Source organism: Impatiens glandulifera, chromosome 9 (genome assembly GCF_907164915.1).
Source record: "Impatiens glandulifera chromosome 9, dImpGla2.1, whole genome shotgun sequence".
Lineage (NCBI taxonomy): Eukaryota > Viridiplantae > Streptophyta > Magnoliopsida > Ericales > Balsaminaceae > Impatiens > Impatiens glandulifera.
Window position 1 is genome coordinate 11,731,442 of NC_061870.1, and position 16,823 is coordinate 11,748,264.

The 16,823-nt window shown below is 32.2% G+C and overlaps 2 protein-coding genes across 2 annotated transcripts; both read left to right on the forward strand.

The window, feature by feature from the left end:
• Positions 1 to 1,682: 1,682 nt before the first annotated feature.
• On the forward strand, positions 1,683 to 5,289 carry LOC124914540 (probable plastid-lipid-associated protein 4, chloroplastic). The gene is made up of 6 exons (XM_047455115.1): positions 1,683 to 2,036; positions 3,335 to 3,448; positions 3,716 to 3,811; positions 4,521 to 4,595; positions 4,783 to 4,850; positions 4,951 to 5,289. The coding sequence occupies exons 1-6, from the start codon at positions 1,716 to 1,718 to the stop codon at positions 5,021 to 5,023; spliced, it is 747 nt and encodes a 248-aa protein (XP_047311071.1). The 5' UTR covers positions 1,683 to 1,715; the 3' UTR covers positions 5,024 to 5,289.
• Positions 5,290 to 9,294: 4,005 nt separating this feature from the next.
• Positions 9,295 to 16,070, forward strand: LOC124916720. The gene is made up of 6 exons (XM_047457473.1): positions 9,295 to 9,374; positions 9,450 to 9,642; positions 12,997 to 13,083; positions 14,029 to 14,391; positions 14,679 to 14,829; positions 14,937 to 16,070. The coding sequence occupies exons 1-6, from the start codon at positions 9,307 to 9,309 to the stop codon at positions 15,740 to 15,742; spliced, it is 1,668 nt and encodes a 555-aa protein (XP_047313429.1). The 5' UTR covers positions 9,295 to 9,306; the 3' UTR covers positions 15,743 to 16,070.
• The last annotated feature ends 753 nt before the right edge of the window (positions 16,071 to 16,823 follow it).

Sequence of the window (16,823 nt, forward strand, 5' to 3'; positions counted from 1 at the left end):
TTTTATATATAATTTTGTTTATATTTAGATATTTTTATTTTATATTTCATTCTCCCACTCAACTCTTTCTATTTCTATGATGCATATAACTTCAAATTTGATACTCCCACTGTCCCTTTCTTAGCTACTCAGGTGCCCAAATAGAACAAGAATTAAGAAAACTGAACATAAGCTAATAAATGAACACTGCAGTACAGACTTAAATTGATTTGATGGCATCTAGTGGAGCAAACAGTTCGCTACAGTACATAATTTAGCAACTAACATCAGTTTTAATTAACATTTTAGTCTGAAACTACAAATTTCCCTCCAAATGTCCAAAACATTTCCCTCCAATACATAAATTACATATCATTGAAATTTCCCACCTAAATTACATTTATATAAACAGATGCCTACATTAAGCATTCATTACAAAAGGCAAAAACACATTTTGGAGTTTCAGATTACATATTACAGCATTCAATTCTCTTCACTATCTTTCTTTGCATTCAAGTGGTGGTGACTCTTACGCTTCCTCACGTAGTTCCTCGAAAGCCTCCTCATTTTGGGAATCCCAACGTTCATGGAGTAATCCTCGTCTTCGTCAAGTGGTGGTGACTGGATAAGTTTTCCGTCGCCTATTTGGACTTTTTTTCCATCCAATTCACCACTAACACACAGATCGAGTGGTGGAGGAAGCAACGACGTTGTTTTGGTGTATGATTTAGGTGGAGGAGATGGCGGATCGGTCGCCATTTTAGAGAAACAGTAAAGGGGGCGAGTTTGAGAGAGAGAGAAAGACGGAGTATTGTTTTGGAGGCTGATGAATGAAGATAGTTTAAGAATGTTCGAGATTAGGTTAAAACGTTAGGGATTTTTTTCACATTTTGTTTGGTTTTTTTTTATGTTTGGATTTTGGGTTTGTAAAGTTTTGGGTTGGGTTTAGTTAATTAGGTTTGGGTTTGGTTAGTGTTTTGGGTTTAGTTTTGGGTTGGGTTTTTATTGGGTTTGTTTTGGGTTGGTTTTTTTTAATTAATTTGTTAATTTTGTTAATTAATTTGGTAATTTTGTTAATTAATTTGTTAATTTTCTTAATATTGTGTTAAAGTTTAAAATTTTGAAGTGTAAAGTTAGTAATGATTGGAAAGTTAAAAATGTGTAAAAAAAGTAGAATAAAGTGAAAGGTAATGATTGAGTGAGTAGCTTATAACAGAACTAAAATTGGAGTGAGTTGAGTAGCTTTGAGTGGGACGGAGGGAGTATTATTTTAGTAGTGATATTAATAATAATCAATAACTCAAATATGTATAGCGATAGAGAGAGGGAATTTGAGGCAGAATTGAGGAGGGAATGATGTGTCACTAGAAAGAAGAGAGATAAATTTTGTAATTTTTTTGACTAATCAAATTGCACCACATCATTTTCTCCTTCAAATTCTCTCTCTCAATCATTTCTCTAATCTTTATATATATATTTCATCTTGATAACCAAATTTCAATTGTAATACTTTAAAATTGTTTTTATGTTGATTGTAAAGGAGGATATAACCGCAAATGTATGCAATTTAAATGTTTCCCAAATTAAAATGTTGAGAAAGTGAAAATTTTAATTAAAATAATATATTTATTTTTATAAAATAAAATTGTTGATATTTATTAATTAGATGGGAATTGTATTTGCTTGTTTCGAATAAACACAAGTTTCCATTACTGCAAAATAATCGCCACCTGTCAATGGCTTTATCATCTTTTCTCTCTCCTCCTTCTTCCTCTCCACACTCATTTCGCCGACTCATCCTATCCCCTAATTCCGCCCTTAATGTCTCTTCTTTCCCCCAAAAACACAACGTCGCTTACTGGACCATCAATTCGGCTTCTTCTTCTTCTTCTTCAACCGAACAGCGATGGAGAAGGAATGTCTCATTCTTTACCGGTTTCCTGAACAACAAGTCTCCCAAGGACGCAAACGCAATCAAAGAAGAACTCCTCGACGCCATTGCATCACTAGATCGCGGCGCTGATGCTGGACCGGAAGATCAGGAGAGAGTCGATAAGGTTAATCAATTTTAATTGTTATTCAGTTTTCTGCTGTTCCGTTTTTTTCTATGACCTAGCCATGATTAATGAAGTTTAAGCATTCATTATTTCATACTCTGTATACTGAATCAGAGTTGGTTTCGCATATAATATAATAATGTGTTACGGATTGCATATTGCAATAGATTGGTTGATGGATTATTAATTTATACACTATTAATTTTGTTTTGTAGCTAATTGTTTAATTCACAAATGTAATGTTTATTTTGAGGCCATCATGCACTACTAATAATTCCATGTTTTAGGTGTGTTTGTTTTAATTCCATGTTTTAGGTGCTTCTGTTTTAAGTGTGTTTGTTGATTATATGCTTAACTAGCAGAAATTAAACCTACCCTGAATGAGAAGAATATGGAACTTTGTTATTCAATTTTATAAAGAAATAACAAATATTACTATTTGATTATTATAATTATAAAGAAATATATAGACATTTTTTTATTTTGAATTAAAATGTAAACAAAGAAATAAAGTATTTCATGTTGTAAATTGTAATGCATATCAAAATAAACAAAATTATTTCCATCTAAGTTGACTTCAAAGGTCTCAATCTTGAGCCTTAATGATTGGTTATTGCTTTTTTGTTTTATTTTGATGTTTTCTTGACACGACGAGTTTCTTCTCTAATAACTTACTATAATTGATGACAAAACATAACTTTGGTAGCTTAAGTCAGAGTCTTACTTAATAGATTAAATATTTCAGGTTCGATTCTCATTAAAAACGTCTTACGTTGAAGTGATTAGTTTTGATTGTACTAGCTTCTATATAATTGATGGGATAACTTGTACCTGGTTTTTCTTTTCTTTTGGCAAGTCTTGTTCCACCATGTTTTAATGTGATCTTCATGTTTAATGTGGATTAGTGATACATCTTCAATATGGTCCAATAAAAGGCAAAGTTATACTGTGTCATTTTCTTCTTTGGATAGATCATTCAAGGCATATGTACTTGAATTGATTTTTCCAAATGAAATATCATGTGGGAATATTTCTAGATGAGACCTAAGTGTGTTTACTTCAATCAAAATAACTCAATTATTTAAAAATATAACACTATGTAGAATTTTAGAAATATATGACATTGAGATAATATCAGTTGGCTTACACATAGGCTCATGGCTCATTTTTGTGTGTGTTTTTCTTATTGATATTTTATAGAATTGCTGAAGTTTGTGATGATGTTGTGATAACATGTGACATGTGACATGTTCAACCTTTTTGATCATTGAATACATTTTAATTAATGTTTTGTGTAGATTGCTATCAAGCTTGAAGCTGCCAATCCAACTAAGGAGCCTCTCAAATCCAGTTTACTTGATGGGAAATGGGAACTTATATACACGACCTCCAGATCTATCTTGCAGATAGAGGTATGATAAAAAAAAATATAAACAAGGGTCCAAACTGTGGCTTAGTTTGATTACAGCTTGAAATTTTGTGTTGGTTTATGTTATTGCTGCTGTTGGTTTGTGTCTATTCTAACTAGGCCTACATCTTTTGAATTTTTTCTGGCTTGGAAAGATGGAGAATTTGAGTATTCAATTGCTTAGTTTAGAATAATTATTCACATGTTTCATTACTTCTGACATTTTTGGGAAACTTTTTGCTGGACATGGCTTGCCAAATCGTCATCACAGAGACCAAAAATTTTGAGGTCAAGGACAAATTACCAAGCAATAAACGTGGAAACACTTAGGGCTCAGAATATGGAATCTTGGCCATTTTTTAACCAGGTTTTTCAATATGCCTTATTTTCTTGGTTCAATTGCATTCCTTATTGTTTTGTTTAGTTGTCCTTGTTATGTTTTATATATTGAGTGAGACTATTTGAAAACTTGTATTTTGTCACAAATTCTAGCACGATTATGATCATATTGAAATTTCATCAAAGTTAAAGTGGAAAGTGATTTTTTTGGTTTGATATAAGATTGTTTCTATATCATGATCTAAATTCTTGTGATTTTTTGCTTCATTTGGTAGAAAGATTATTTTTTGAAATATGATACCAAATTATTGCGTAAGATTTTATTTCATTTGTATAAGATGATTTTTTGGATCATAAAAATAATTATTTATACATCTGGCTGATCTTTGACAAACATAACTTGTAGATTTTTTTGGATCATGATTCGGATTATAAACTGTGATAACAAAAAATGTTATTTTTTGGAATCACAGTCAAATCTTCTTTTATCATTTTACAAATGTACTGATAATTCAAGCAAGGCCCAACAATTGCCTAATGGATTGATTCAATGATCTTGTTAGAATTCATGCAATAATATGATGTTATTTCATTTCAACTTGCCCATCTCTAATCTTGTTGGGTTTTCGATTCACTTTCTTGTCAAAATAGTGATCTCGTTATGAGATCGATTTTAACCTACATTCTTAACTATTGCACATACAAAAATCTTCCCAATGGTTTATGTCCTTTTGCAGGTAACCGCGGATTTAACACCCTTGAATGCAAGAAAGGTCGCTGTAAAATTCGATTACTTCAAAATCTTAGGCTTGGTAAATATCCTCGTTTCTTTTATTTTAAAAAATGTTATAAAGTATCCTCGTTTCTTTTATTTTAAAAAATGTTAAAGTATGTATGTATAAATCAAGATATCACAAAGAATTTTAGTAACACAAACAGTTGATTCATCATGTCGTGAATACCTGTAAAAGCCTGAAAGAGATTGTATTTGTTCTCCAGATACCTGTTAAAGCACCCGATAGAGCTCGAGGAGAGCTGGAAATAACTTATTTGGACGATGAGCTGAGGTGAGTCAAGTTCTTAATACTTAAAATTATAAATTTTTTAGTTTATTGTTAAATGTTATATTTTGGTATTTAATATTTACCTATCTGCCTTTGTTTACAGGGTATCTAGGGGCGATAAGGGAAACTTGTTCATCCTAAAAATGATCGATCGGTCTTACAAAATCCCCACGTGAAGCATCACAAATAATTCCGATATAATTCCGATTACTGATGATTACACATCACATAATTTTTAGTGCATTATTACTCTATTGTATTGTAATTGTCTTCTCTCTTTTTTGCACTATGTTACATGATGTCGGAGATGATTAGCTTGGATTTTCAATCATGACATCTCGGGCTTTCAGTATTCCATTAAAATCGAACTTTAGAACCTTGATTTGATTCAAGTATAATTACTAGTATTACTTTTATATATACTAGTATGAATTGCACTGATCAATGGGTATAAAGTCTTTTAAATCAACTTTATCTATAATATTAACATGTTAAACCCACCAACAAAAGACATATTTCAAAGCTTAAATAAATAAAATTTAATTTAATTCAATAACTTATAACATGGTCATTGAAAAGTAAATAGAAAATACCTTTTCAATGCATGAAATTTCATTAAAAATGTTCTGAAGTGAGAGAATGTGGGACACACTGCCCTCTAAGTCAACCACCCAGAACCGAACTGCCCTCTAAGTCAACCACCCAGAACCGAACTGGTCAACCGAAGAACCGGCGGTCTTGAACCGAAACTTTTCGGTTCGGTGTGTCGGTTCATGCAAAATCGGACTACCAATACTAGTAGCAGAAATTCAAATTTTATATGAGAGGAGTCCTAATCATCATCTTCAAATATTAATTAAATATTTTTAATTAGATATCTAGTATATAATTAATTTCTAAAAATTACATATCCATTGATCCTTAAAGTATTTGTCAAATAATGAAAAACCAATCTACTATTACATTCGACATATGCTATACCTATACTTGCCACAAAAAGTTTTTATGTTACAAAAGAACACAAATATTTCACAAAAAAAGAATAATTTTGAAGAATTCTAACAAGATTGTGATGAATGATTATGTTAGCTAGCCAATTTGGTTCTTGGTCATCAATGCTCTATAACTTGCAAAATTTAGCTAAATGATGATTTTATTCTAGTTGTGCAAATAAATTGAGCTAAGTAACATGCACATCATTAGCTAAAAGGATGATTTTATTTTCTCTTGCCCTAGGTAAGAAATAAAGAGAATTTTTTTTTTTTTTATTAAAATATTATATGTCGGTTACATAGGTTATGTCTATTATATAGACATTACATTGAACTTATAAGGAAACTAATATAATAATATAAAATAATAATAATATTATCACAATTTATTATATTGTGATGATATCTTACTTATCTTATTTTACATTGTAATATCCCTTCTCAAACTCAACATGAAAAATACTTGAACAACTTGAGGTTGAAGACGATCGAGATGTTGAAATGTTATTGGTGTATTCTTCAATTTTTAGAAACTCGTGAGCTCCATCCAGTTACAGGATGTCAATGTGTTGACTAGTAAACTAGGGAAGACGTCAAATCCCATAGGCATTAAATGTTGGGTGAAACAACAACTAAATAACTCCGACCTTACTCGTGAGTCTCAAATCCATTCAATGACGGGGATGTCCGTGTGTTGCATAAAATAAAACCAGCGAAGATGTCGAATCACATGGGCATAAAATTGTTTGGCTGAAGCAACAACTAAAATCAAAACTCAAAAAATATGATTGTCGAAGAATATTAAAACATCAACCGAAATATCTAAAAAGAAATACATTATTAAAATTATAATAATAAAATATTAGAGCCCTCCATCAATAGTTAAGATAATCATTGATGGAGGCAGCGAAAGATTATCACTTGATTGACTCAAGAACGATAACAAGTCTCTGATACTATGTAAGAATATAGAAAAAAAGATTATATTGAATTATTTGAATTAGTTACGTAAATTATGTCTATAATATAGATATTACATTGAACTTATAAAAAACTAATATAATAATATAAAATAATAATAATATTATCACAATTTATCAATAGTTATCTAGTTAAAAATAAAAACGTATATTAGTCGTGCAAAATAAAAACGTATATAGTGCTATCTAGTTAAAAAATTTAGTCGTGCAAAATATGTCTAGTTGGACTTGGCGATAAATTAGTAGCGATAAATTAGTAGATGGTCGAAAAAAACATCTAACATGATTGTAAACATTGACCAAGATCAAATAACATATGACATACTTGAATAATAGTTTGATTAAAATGAAATGTCCTACCGAGGTCTCCCAATAAAATTGTTAGATTATAACTTCACCAATTTCAAATAAATATGAGAAAAAACTATAAATTAAAAGGTTTAATGTTGGGATCTATTATAAAGCCCATATATATACATTTCTTAAAAATTATAATATATTTATACAAAATTATTTCATGATAACATTTTGTAGATATTTATTTAACCACCCAACATATTAATAACTTTTTTAAAACCCTAAGCCAAAATGATCACTTTCAAAATGTTTCTATAAGAATAGTTGCATTAGATTGTCAATTAATAATTTGTTTTGCTAGTATGAAAATGTACAATTAAATATTTAAATACTAGACAAATAAACAAAACTTATATTTCAATTTTTTTTTTTATCAATTTTACAAAATAAGTCAAAATGAGATTTAAATTTCAATCTAATTCTTAGAGCTTGATATTGAGTTTTAAATTTTTTTTATAGGATGTATTAGTAAAATATTTTTTTTATATGTAAAATTTAAATTTAATAAAAAAAAAAGTATTTTGATATTTTAATAAATGAATTATGTTTTTTTTTTGTTAATTAAAATAATAATGATATAATAAAATATTTAAAAATAATGTAAAAAACCCAAGAATTGTTACAATCAATGTCAAAACATTTTCTTATAATTTTGCGCGGGCCAAATCCAGAAAACAAGCTGCAGATCCATTTGGCCTTATTTATTGACCCGTGTTCAGCGCAGCCGCAGCTTTTTTTGGAAGATAGAGAGGAAAAGGGGTTTTGGTCCGAACGGAGATGCAGCAGGTCTTCAAAAGTCTTTTGCTTTGGCTATAATCACGACTATTCTTTCCAGGGAGTTGAAGTTCTGGAGCTGAAATCAGTCCCTGTTATAGATCCCCAATTATTGTAAGATTTCTTTGCCACGGCTAATTTCATTTCTGTAATGGAATCAAGGTTAGAAAAGTAGAATTCATTTATAGGAGGGATTGGGGATAACTTTTGTAAACTCCTGCTTATTTTGGTATATGTATCTGGATTTTGTTTTTGGCAAACAGTTTGATCAAAAGTTACTGTGATGTTAGGTTTAGTTTATGGAAACCAACAGCAAACATTGGTCTATTTAGGTATAATCAATACATGGGACTGATCCTGAAATCTGATATTTCAGTATATGTCTTGTCTGTTTAAATATGTATAACTTTGTTTGTTTGAGTTGAGAACTGGAATTTTGGATTCAAAGCAAAGTTCTAGTAAAATCTTTTATCAGAAACTTTTGTGTGATAATATTTTTCATTTGAATTGATTTAGAGGTTCAAATCACTTGACTTCAGTAACTGTGCAATCAGGATATTTAGGAAACTGTTTCTGCCTTGATTTGCTTTTCAATTTGAAAATCCTCTTGAACTTGAGTCTTAACTTGATGGTAGATCTTGAGATTCGATTCTAAACTAGTTTGATAGGTTAGGTTTTGAATCATGAAAACCATTTTGGTATTTAGACAAAAAAAAATGAACTTCAAATTGGCCAAAACAGTGGACATTGCTCTGCTGCCCTGCTCGTTGTCCAGCTTGTGTGTCGATTTTGCAAAATTCCAAAATCTACCAAAATCAATTCATTTGAAGTTTAATATATACTAAAAGATAGTTAAGACATCAAGTTAACTGTGTTAATGTGCCTAGGATCACTTGCTAAAGCCAGTTGTGAGAAAAGTGTTTTGAATGTTGAGGTTGAAAACTGATCGTGTAATTTTCTGAAATTTCTAAAATCTCTCAGTTTCTAAATTGGTTTCAAACATGCGCAAATTGATTTCCTAAAAATAAATGAAGTTAATTTGAAATCTCAATGTATGCTTTAGGATTTAATTCCTAGTTGTGCATCTCATTACGAACTAAAGTTCCAAATTGAATAAGGTTAATTGACCACATCTGGCTTTCTTTAATGTGTTTCTTTTGGAATTGAATTGATTTTAGCTTGACTGAGATGAATGTCTCAGTCACATTTTTAATCCTCTTTGGAAATCAGTTGCAGACCCGATTTTCTCTAAGAGAAAATCTCCCAACTTAGGCTTTTATAGTGTAATCGATTCTACATTACATTCTTTCTTCTCAGCACTTTGTTGCTTTCTGCTGTTATTCCTGTAGAAAAAAAATGGTTGAGAAGAAGAAGAAGCGGAAAGGGACAATCAGCGAACGAAACGTCGCCACTCTTCTCCATAGGTTTCAATCATTACGGTACTCATTATTTCAGTCTTTAGTGTTGGTTTTCTATATCTTCCTTGCAATATTCTACAGGTATTCCCCTAGTACGATTTTCTCCGTTCTTCAAGAAGTGGCTCAAGTTGCAGAGGAAAAGTTTGATTGGGATGAACTTGTAAAGAATACTTCAACAGGGATTTCCAATGCTAGGGAGTATCAGATGTTGTGGCGTCATTTGGCTTATCGAGACCCCATCGCTGAGGAACTTGAAGATGGTGCTAAACCTATGGTTAGTTTGCGTATAGATATGCTGTAATTTTCGTTGAATTGATAGATGATTATGTTTGTTTACTCTAGTTCAGAAGGGGAATGTTCATTGAATCATAAAATCTTTGATGTGCTTCAATTGATTATTGCCCTAGGTCTCCATATTGTTTGATCATGATCATGCCTTAGGTCTCCATTTTAGACGATGTTTTCTTGCTTGATACTGCAACTTGGTATGTAAAAATAAGTTTACTAGATGAATAACTGAGCCTTTATGGAAACTCAATTTTAATTTTGCAAAAAAAAAAAAAATGCCAAACATACGTCGCAAAGGGAAGCTGACATTGACTCCCCTGATCTCATGAATTCTGACAATCAAGCATGACAAATGATATTTTTTTGTCGTGAGTTGTTTAAATAGATTTATTTCTTTATGATCACTAGTGTTGGTGATCTTTTGATTTTGTTTGATTAATGTTTTGATAACTTATGACAAACGTCGTCATTGCTTAATCTTAATTGTTTTTTTATGATTTTTGTCATACTTTTGCGATCTTCGCGAAAATATGCGGATCCCTCCTTTCCTTGTGTTGTTAAAAGGCATACTCTTTAACAAAAATCACAAAAAAATCTATTCAACAAAAAATCCCTTAATTTTTTTCCTTTACTGTAGCATAATCTAAAACTAAAATTTCTATCCACTTTTCAGTTAAAAATGTTTATTCTAATTCAATCACACTTTTCATACCAAATAAAACCAAATTACTTTCACTTTTTACTTTGTCAATTTTCAAAATTGATTGTGATGATAATTGTGGCAAAATACTCGTTTCCATAATGGTGCAGTGTGTTTCCTTATGAGGGTCTAGTGTACATCAGAACGGAAACATGGTAAATGTGCATTAATTGAATCTTATGCATTCATGTTTCTATTGCTTGTCAGGAAATTGCGATGAATATTTCCTTCCCGAAGACTTCTTATTGAAGAAATTAGAAAGTTTAATGACCTGGATTTTGTTATACCTTGTAGTAGAATTATGTATAAATTTTGAATATAAAAGTATAGAAGAATTATATTGAGATGAGGAGTGAAGAATTGATGAAGGAGATAGAACCCTAACTGTTAGGGTGAATACAATAGGGATGAGGGAGAAAATTATAACAAGAATTTTCAACTAAATCATTTCATAAGTATTCTTAACAACTAACTGTTCTATTTATACTACTCTATCAATAACCCTAATATTCTTTCCCCATGTATCATTACCCTCTCCTTCACTTCGTTCGTCCGCGAACGACAATAGTTGAAGGTTCCGTTGAAACTCTAAAACATCTGGTGGCTCTTTGAACCATATGAATAGCCGGAATTGCTTCTTTAGGCTATCGGGTGGTTCTTCAAACCATACAAACTGTCCCACAAGATTTATCAATTGTAGCCCATAAGAACAATTATAAAACTCTTTCTCGGGTGGTTTTTCAAACCATAATAAGTACTTGCATCTCATCCATGTTTTATGCCATAAAAGTTTCTGAAAACAAGATCCAATGTCTTGTAATTTCTCGAACCACAAAATCTAGACGCAATTTGGACTTGACGCTAAGTATGCTTGAGAAATAGGTTCAAACGCCAACATCCTATCTTCAAGGCCCAAAACATCTTCAAACATTCTTTCAATTTCAGCTTCTCCCAAGTCACCCTGATAATGATCATCCTTTTCAACGTAGGTTGACTTCGTCTTCTCTTGGTCATCGTACACTAGGGAGACTTGCAATTGAATAAACGAAGAACATGAATTATCGTAAATTTCTTCATCCAGATTGAGATTGTCGTGTTTTGTATCATTAGTACGTGGAGTCTCCATTTCTTTTTCATAACAAAAGTCGTCGAAAGGAGGCTCGTCTTCCACTTTAGAACAATAGTCATCAAAAGAGGTTTCGTCGAAAGGCGTTGATTGTGACATATCTTTTACAATACAATGTTGCTCACCATGTTCCAATAACTCATCGGATTTCAATATCATTTTTTCACGATCGCTTTCCCATTTTTGCCTTGTCATTTCATCATCGACCTTTTGTTTGTCTTTTAGGTTCATCAACGATTCTCCATGATTTTAACAAGTCGGTTATATGTCGACATTGTTCCGCGATCAACTCCCACGATTCTGTCTGCACCTTCGTTTGGTTATGTTGTGGATTGTCCCTTACACGTAACCCAAACTCGCGTCGCAATAGTCGTTTCAGCTCTCTTCACGTCAATCTCTTGCTAAGAGTTTTCATGACCACATGTTCTCTAAGCCATTGTAGTGCCTTTACCCTCAAGTGAGTTGTGACAAGAGGCACCTCGTCTTCTTCGAGCGTACCGTTAATTTGAAAAAATCTTTCAACATCATAAATCTAGTCTTTCACATCTTCTCCAAAGATTTTGGGAAAATTCATTTTCAAATCGACGAACTTTTCTTTTAAGGTTGACGGACTTTTCTTTTAAGGTCCAGAATTCAATTCAGCATAAATATATTTAAGAAGCAGGGAAAACTGACCTAGTTTGTTAAAATAGCAACCAAACTCCCCTTTCTTGCAAGTCAAACAAAATATTCCTACTTTCTGAGAGATATTTATCAAATTAACCCAAGGGACTTGGGATTTTGCAGTGACGGTACTGCTTTGACTTGTACTTCTTTATGATCTAATACCTTCAACAAATAGGCCTTAGAAGTAGGGATTCATTTTCTTCGGAATTCGGCTTCAATGAACAAAATCACAATCAGTCGCGAAATTAGAAACCACCGGAACAGTTCTTAAATCACCGGACGTTGTTAAATCTAGTTCCAAATCCTTCTGCAAACTTCTTTTTCTCCGACAATGCCGACAACTCCGCACGTCTGACTAGCTTTCCTTCCTTGTAAGGAACTTCAATCTTTCTTCAATAATAATTCAAGTCTCCAGTTTCGATTTGCAACTCTCTGCTTTAATTCTTGTCGATTTTCTTGTGAACTGTTTCTAAGCAACGAATAAAGAAATTGACTCAAATCCAAATCTGCTTCATCTTTAACCTCATAGTACACACCATTTTGCCAAGAACGAGCTCTGATACCAGTGTTATACCTTGTAGTAGAATTAAGTATAAATTTGAATATAAAAGGATATAAGAATTATATTGAGATGAGGAGTGAAGAATTAATGAAGGAGATAGAACCTTAACTGCTAGGGTGAATACAATAGGGATGATGGAGAGAAATTCTAACAAGAATTTTCAACTAAATCATTTCATAAGTATTCTTAACAACTAACTGTTCTATTTATGCTACTCTATCAATAACCCTAATATTCTTTCCCCATGTATCAGATTTCTCTAACTCGTATCATTCTTTCTTTGCAGGATGACGATAGTGATTTAGAATATGAATTGGAGGCCCACCCTCCTATTAGTGGCGAAGCATCTATAGAAGCTTCTGCAATTGTGAAGGTTAATAAGCCACACTTCTTTAATTAGCTAGCAGAAGCAATTATTTCCATTACTAAAATTCTCGAAGAATTTCTCACTCGGTGTAGCTATTTAATGCTTGAACGATTTACTTATATTGCATGAATATTCCTCTGTCTTCCTGCCTTTTTAGCAGGTTTATGATTAAATATTTGCATTTATTGCTTTGATTCCCTGTTTTATATCATCCTCGTTGTAATTTAGTTGTTCCCTGTTTTAGTTCTGAGCGCATTGGCTAGAGTATTTATTTATTCTTAATGAGATCAAGACCTTGTTTGATATGGGTTATTTGAGAATAATTTCCAATACCTCACTGTTCAATCAACAATCTTACTCATCCATCACATCGTTCAAATCATCGTTCAAACGCACTCAACCATTTAACCATTTTTCATTATATATTTCTACTCCTAATGTCTTTTTACCCAAATAATTTAATTTTCATAAACTTACAATAAACAAGATTATGTGGAAATAACCACTTGGTTATTCAAATAACCCATATCAAACAAGGCCCTAGAAAATTTGTTCATAGAGGGTTCATATTATGTTGATCATTCTGGTTGCTTGAATTTTTATGCGAGCTGTATCGAAATGAAGGCCTCCCCTTCAACGTTCCATACATAAATATGATATTGGTGATTTCATTGCATTAATTGTAGTAAAAATTATTTTGATCATTTGAAATAGAATCAAGAGTTGATTCATTCAGAGTCCCTGCTGAAATTATGAAAAATGGTGAATATCTCGTTGAAGCACTCTTGACTGATTTATCTGTTTCTATTTTATCATATTTTCATTGTCAATGATTTACTTGAATTGTAAAACCTACTTATACATACTTTTAGCTTCTCAGAGTTTGTTTTAATGGAAGTTTCATTAAGATGAGTTATCTGTGATGTATAATTTGCCTTTTTTTCATTGCAGGTATTGATTGCTTCTGGCTTACAAGGTGCTTCGAGTCTAGCAAGTGGAATGTCGGTCGAGGCTCCGCTGATCATAAATGTGCCAACAACTGTAGGTTTATCTGAAGATCTGCAACAGCAAGGGATAAACATTACAATTCCAGTTTGTGTTCCAAAACAGCCTCTAAATATGCCTACAGTACCATTTGTAGAAATAAATGGACCAACTTCTTGCAATTTGCCTCCTAGAAAGAAAAGGAAACAATGGTCTGAAGAAGAAGACAGAAAACTTAGAGCTGCTGTTCTGCGATGTGGTGATGGGAGTTGGGCAACTATCCTTAAAGAAGATTTCTGCGGTGAACGAACTGTTTCACAGCTAGCTCAGGTAACTTTTTTATTCAGAAAGAAAATATATAATGCTGACTTCACTAGTGATACTAAGGCCTTGGTTGATCTAGGGTTATTTGAATAACCAAGTGCCTATTTCCAAACAACCTTTGTTTGGTTAGATTATTAAAAAAATCGTTACTGAACAAGACAAGTATAGCTAGTAAATAGAGATTGGGATCACATTGATCCATTGTAAGCAACTATTTAATTAGTTGACAACCTTTATGAAGTCAATATATCTTTTCTATTTTTCATTAAAATTGCGTGGCTCTTTGCTTGCAGAGGTGGGGTGCTATTAAGAAGAAGAAGCAACAGGGCAATGTTGGTGGGAGCTCACAAATTTCTGATATTCATATCGCTACTCGCAGGGCTATGAACTATGCCTTAGACATGCCCATTGATAACCACAAGATCACAACTCTTCTAAATAGTGGTACTCAAATTGCTATTTCCTTGAAAGCATGTTTCTTTTCTTTCATATCTACAGTGAAACGTGAAGACTGAAACCATTAGACTGCCTTTTCTTATGTATGTCTGTAGGTGGTACAACAGTCCAACAAGATATTGGGCCATCTAAAAAGGTGCAAACAATTACTAAGGGGGTGGTGGAAGATCCAGTGAAGGCTGCTGCAGTTGCTGCTGGGGCTCGCATTGCCTCGGCCTCAGATGCAGCATCACTTCTGTTGGCTACACGTGGAAAAAGTGCAGTTCATATGACAACAAGTGGATCTGGATTGCCACCAAATGTGCATTTTATTCGAACTGGATTGGTAACAACAACAACAAATAACAACAACCCATCATCATCATCATCAACCCATTCTCTTATTCATCAGCGGCCACAAATAGTAGTAGTGAAATCAGCTAACCCAACAACAAATGCTGCAGCAGCAGCTAAAGCAGCTAGTCAAGAGAACAAACCTGCGGAGGTTAAAACAGTAGAAGATGTTTTTTCTATTCATGTCAAAGAAGAGAACAAAGAAGATGAAGCAGTAGTCAATGCAGCAGCAGATATTGCAGACTCTTTAATGGAGATTGTGCAAACCACAGATGCTGATATGTCTAATGAAAAAGTCGAAGCTGAAAATGTTCAGTTGGAGGATGGAAACAAGAATTTGGAGCAAAATAAGAAAGATGAAGCTTCTTCAAATGCTAATACTAATGATGATATTTTAAGCACAAAGGTTGAAATGATGGTCCTTGTAGTTAAGGAGGATGGAAACAAGAATTTGGAGCAAAATAAGAAAGATGAAGCTTCTTCTAATGCCAATGATGATATTTTAAGTATAGAAGTTGAAATGATGGATGTTGTCAAGGAGGAAGGAGGAGGAGGAGGAAGCATGTAGAAGAAGTGACCATTTTTAATGGTGTTTGTGGCTAATATAATTATAATGAAATTGGATGGGAAAACTAAACGACTTCTCCAGTAAATTAATTTCCCTTTGAATAGATAGTGTTTAATTAACTTAGTTTTGATTGAGAATTTCTGGGTCTGCAACTCTTATGACTGCTGGTTAAACATATAGTCCGCATAAACATCTATCAGGTTGGGATATACAATAGATAGAAGTAGTGATAACTTAGTTAAATTATTATTGTAATTTTATCTGCCGAATAATTTGGAGCTTTTCTATTCAAATTGTTAGCAATACCACCCAAAGAACCTACAAGATTTCTCCACATCTCTATGTACCATTTTAGTTTACTTTATAGTTTATTTTTATTAGGTCTTATTTGTTTTTATCTTTATTTTGAATGTTAATTTGTTTTTATTAGTATCTTAATGATAATATATATATATTTTTAAATAATAGAGGATATGTTTTAATGTACGGTGAAATATAATATTTATGAACCCTAGTTTTATTTTTTTATAATTTATAATTATCCTCCCAGTTTATAATTAATAAGTAAGGCTAGGCTATAAGAGTTTTACATAAGAATATTACCTTCCATTTTCAAGGCTATAAGAGTTTTATATAAGAATATTACCTTCCATTTTCAATAAAAACCGATTAGGTTAATACTAGTTTTCTAAATTAATATATATATATAAAAGAATAATTATTTTAGTCTATCTTCTTATTGGAGAAGTCTAATTCTATTCTTAGAATTCTTCCCAATTTAACATCAATTTCAACCCAATTAAGACTAAGTTATTATTAATGTATGAAATTATAATATTAAAACCATTTGATCCGAAATAAACCAAATCACACATACTTAAATCTCATTGATTTCACATAAGCCAACTAATAAGCACTTAGTCCTAGGGTAAACAAACGGGTAAAACCGAATCATTTTGTCCGATCCGAATTTAATCCAAACAAAATTAGTCCAATCCGTAATTTAGGGCTGAAAATGAGTCAAGCCGCTCGTGAGCTACTCGCGAGCCGCTTGGTCAAAACTTGACTTGAGTTTCACTTT

Coding starts and splice junctions, on each gene's coding strand:
- LOC124914540 (XM_047455115.1), top strand. CDS start 1,716: ATGGCTTTATCATCTTTTCTCTCTCCTCCTTCTTCCTCTCCACACTCA. Junction 4,596..4,782: donor ACTTCAAAATCTTAGGCTTG/GTAAATATCCTC, acceptor TTTGTTCTCCAG/ATACCTGTTAAAGCACCCGA. Junction 4,851..4,950: donor TATTTGGACGATGAGCTGAG/GTGAGTCAAGTT, acceptor CTTTGTTTACAG/GGTATCTAGGGGCGATAAGG.
- LOC124916720 (XM_047457473.1), top strand. CDS start 9,307: ATGGTTGAGAAGAAGAAGAAGCGGAAAGGGACAATCAGCGAACGAAAC. Junction 9,643..12,996: donor AAGATGGTGCTAAACCTATG/GTTAGTTTGCGT, acceptor CTTTCTTTGCAG/GATGACGATAGTGATTTAGA. Junction 14,830..14,936: donor CACAACTCTTCTAAATAGTG/GTACTCAAATTG, acceptor GTATGTCTGTAG/GTGGTACAACAGTCCAACAA.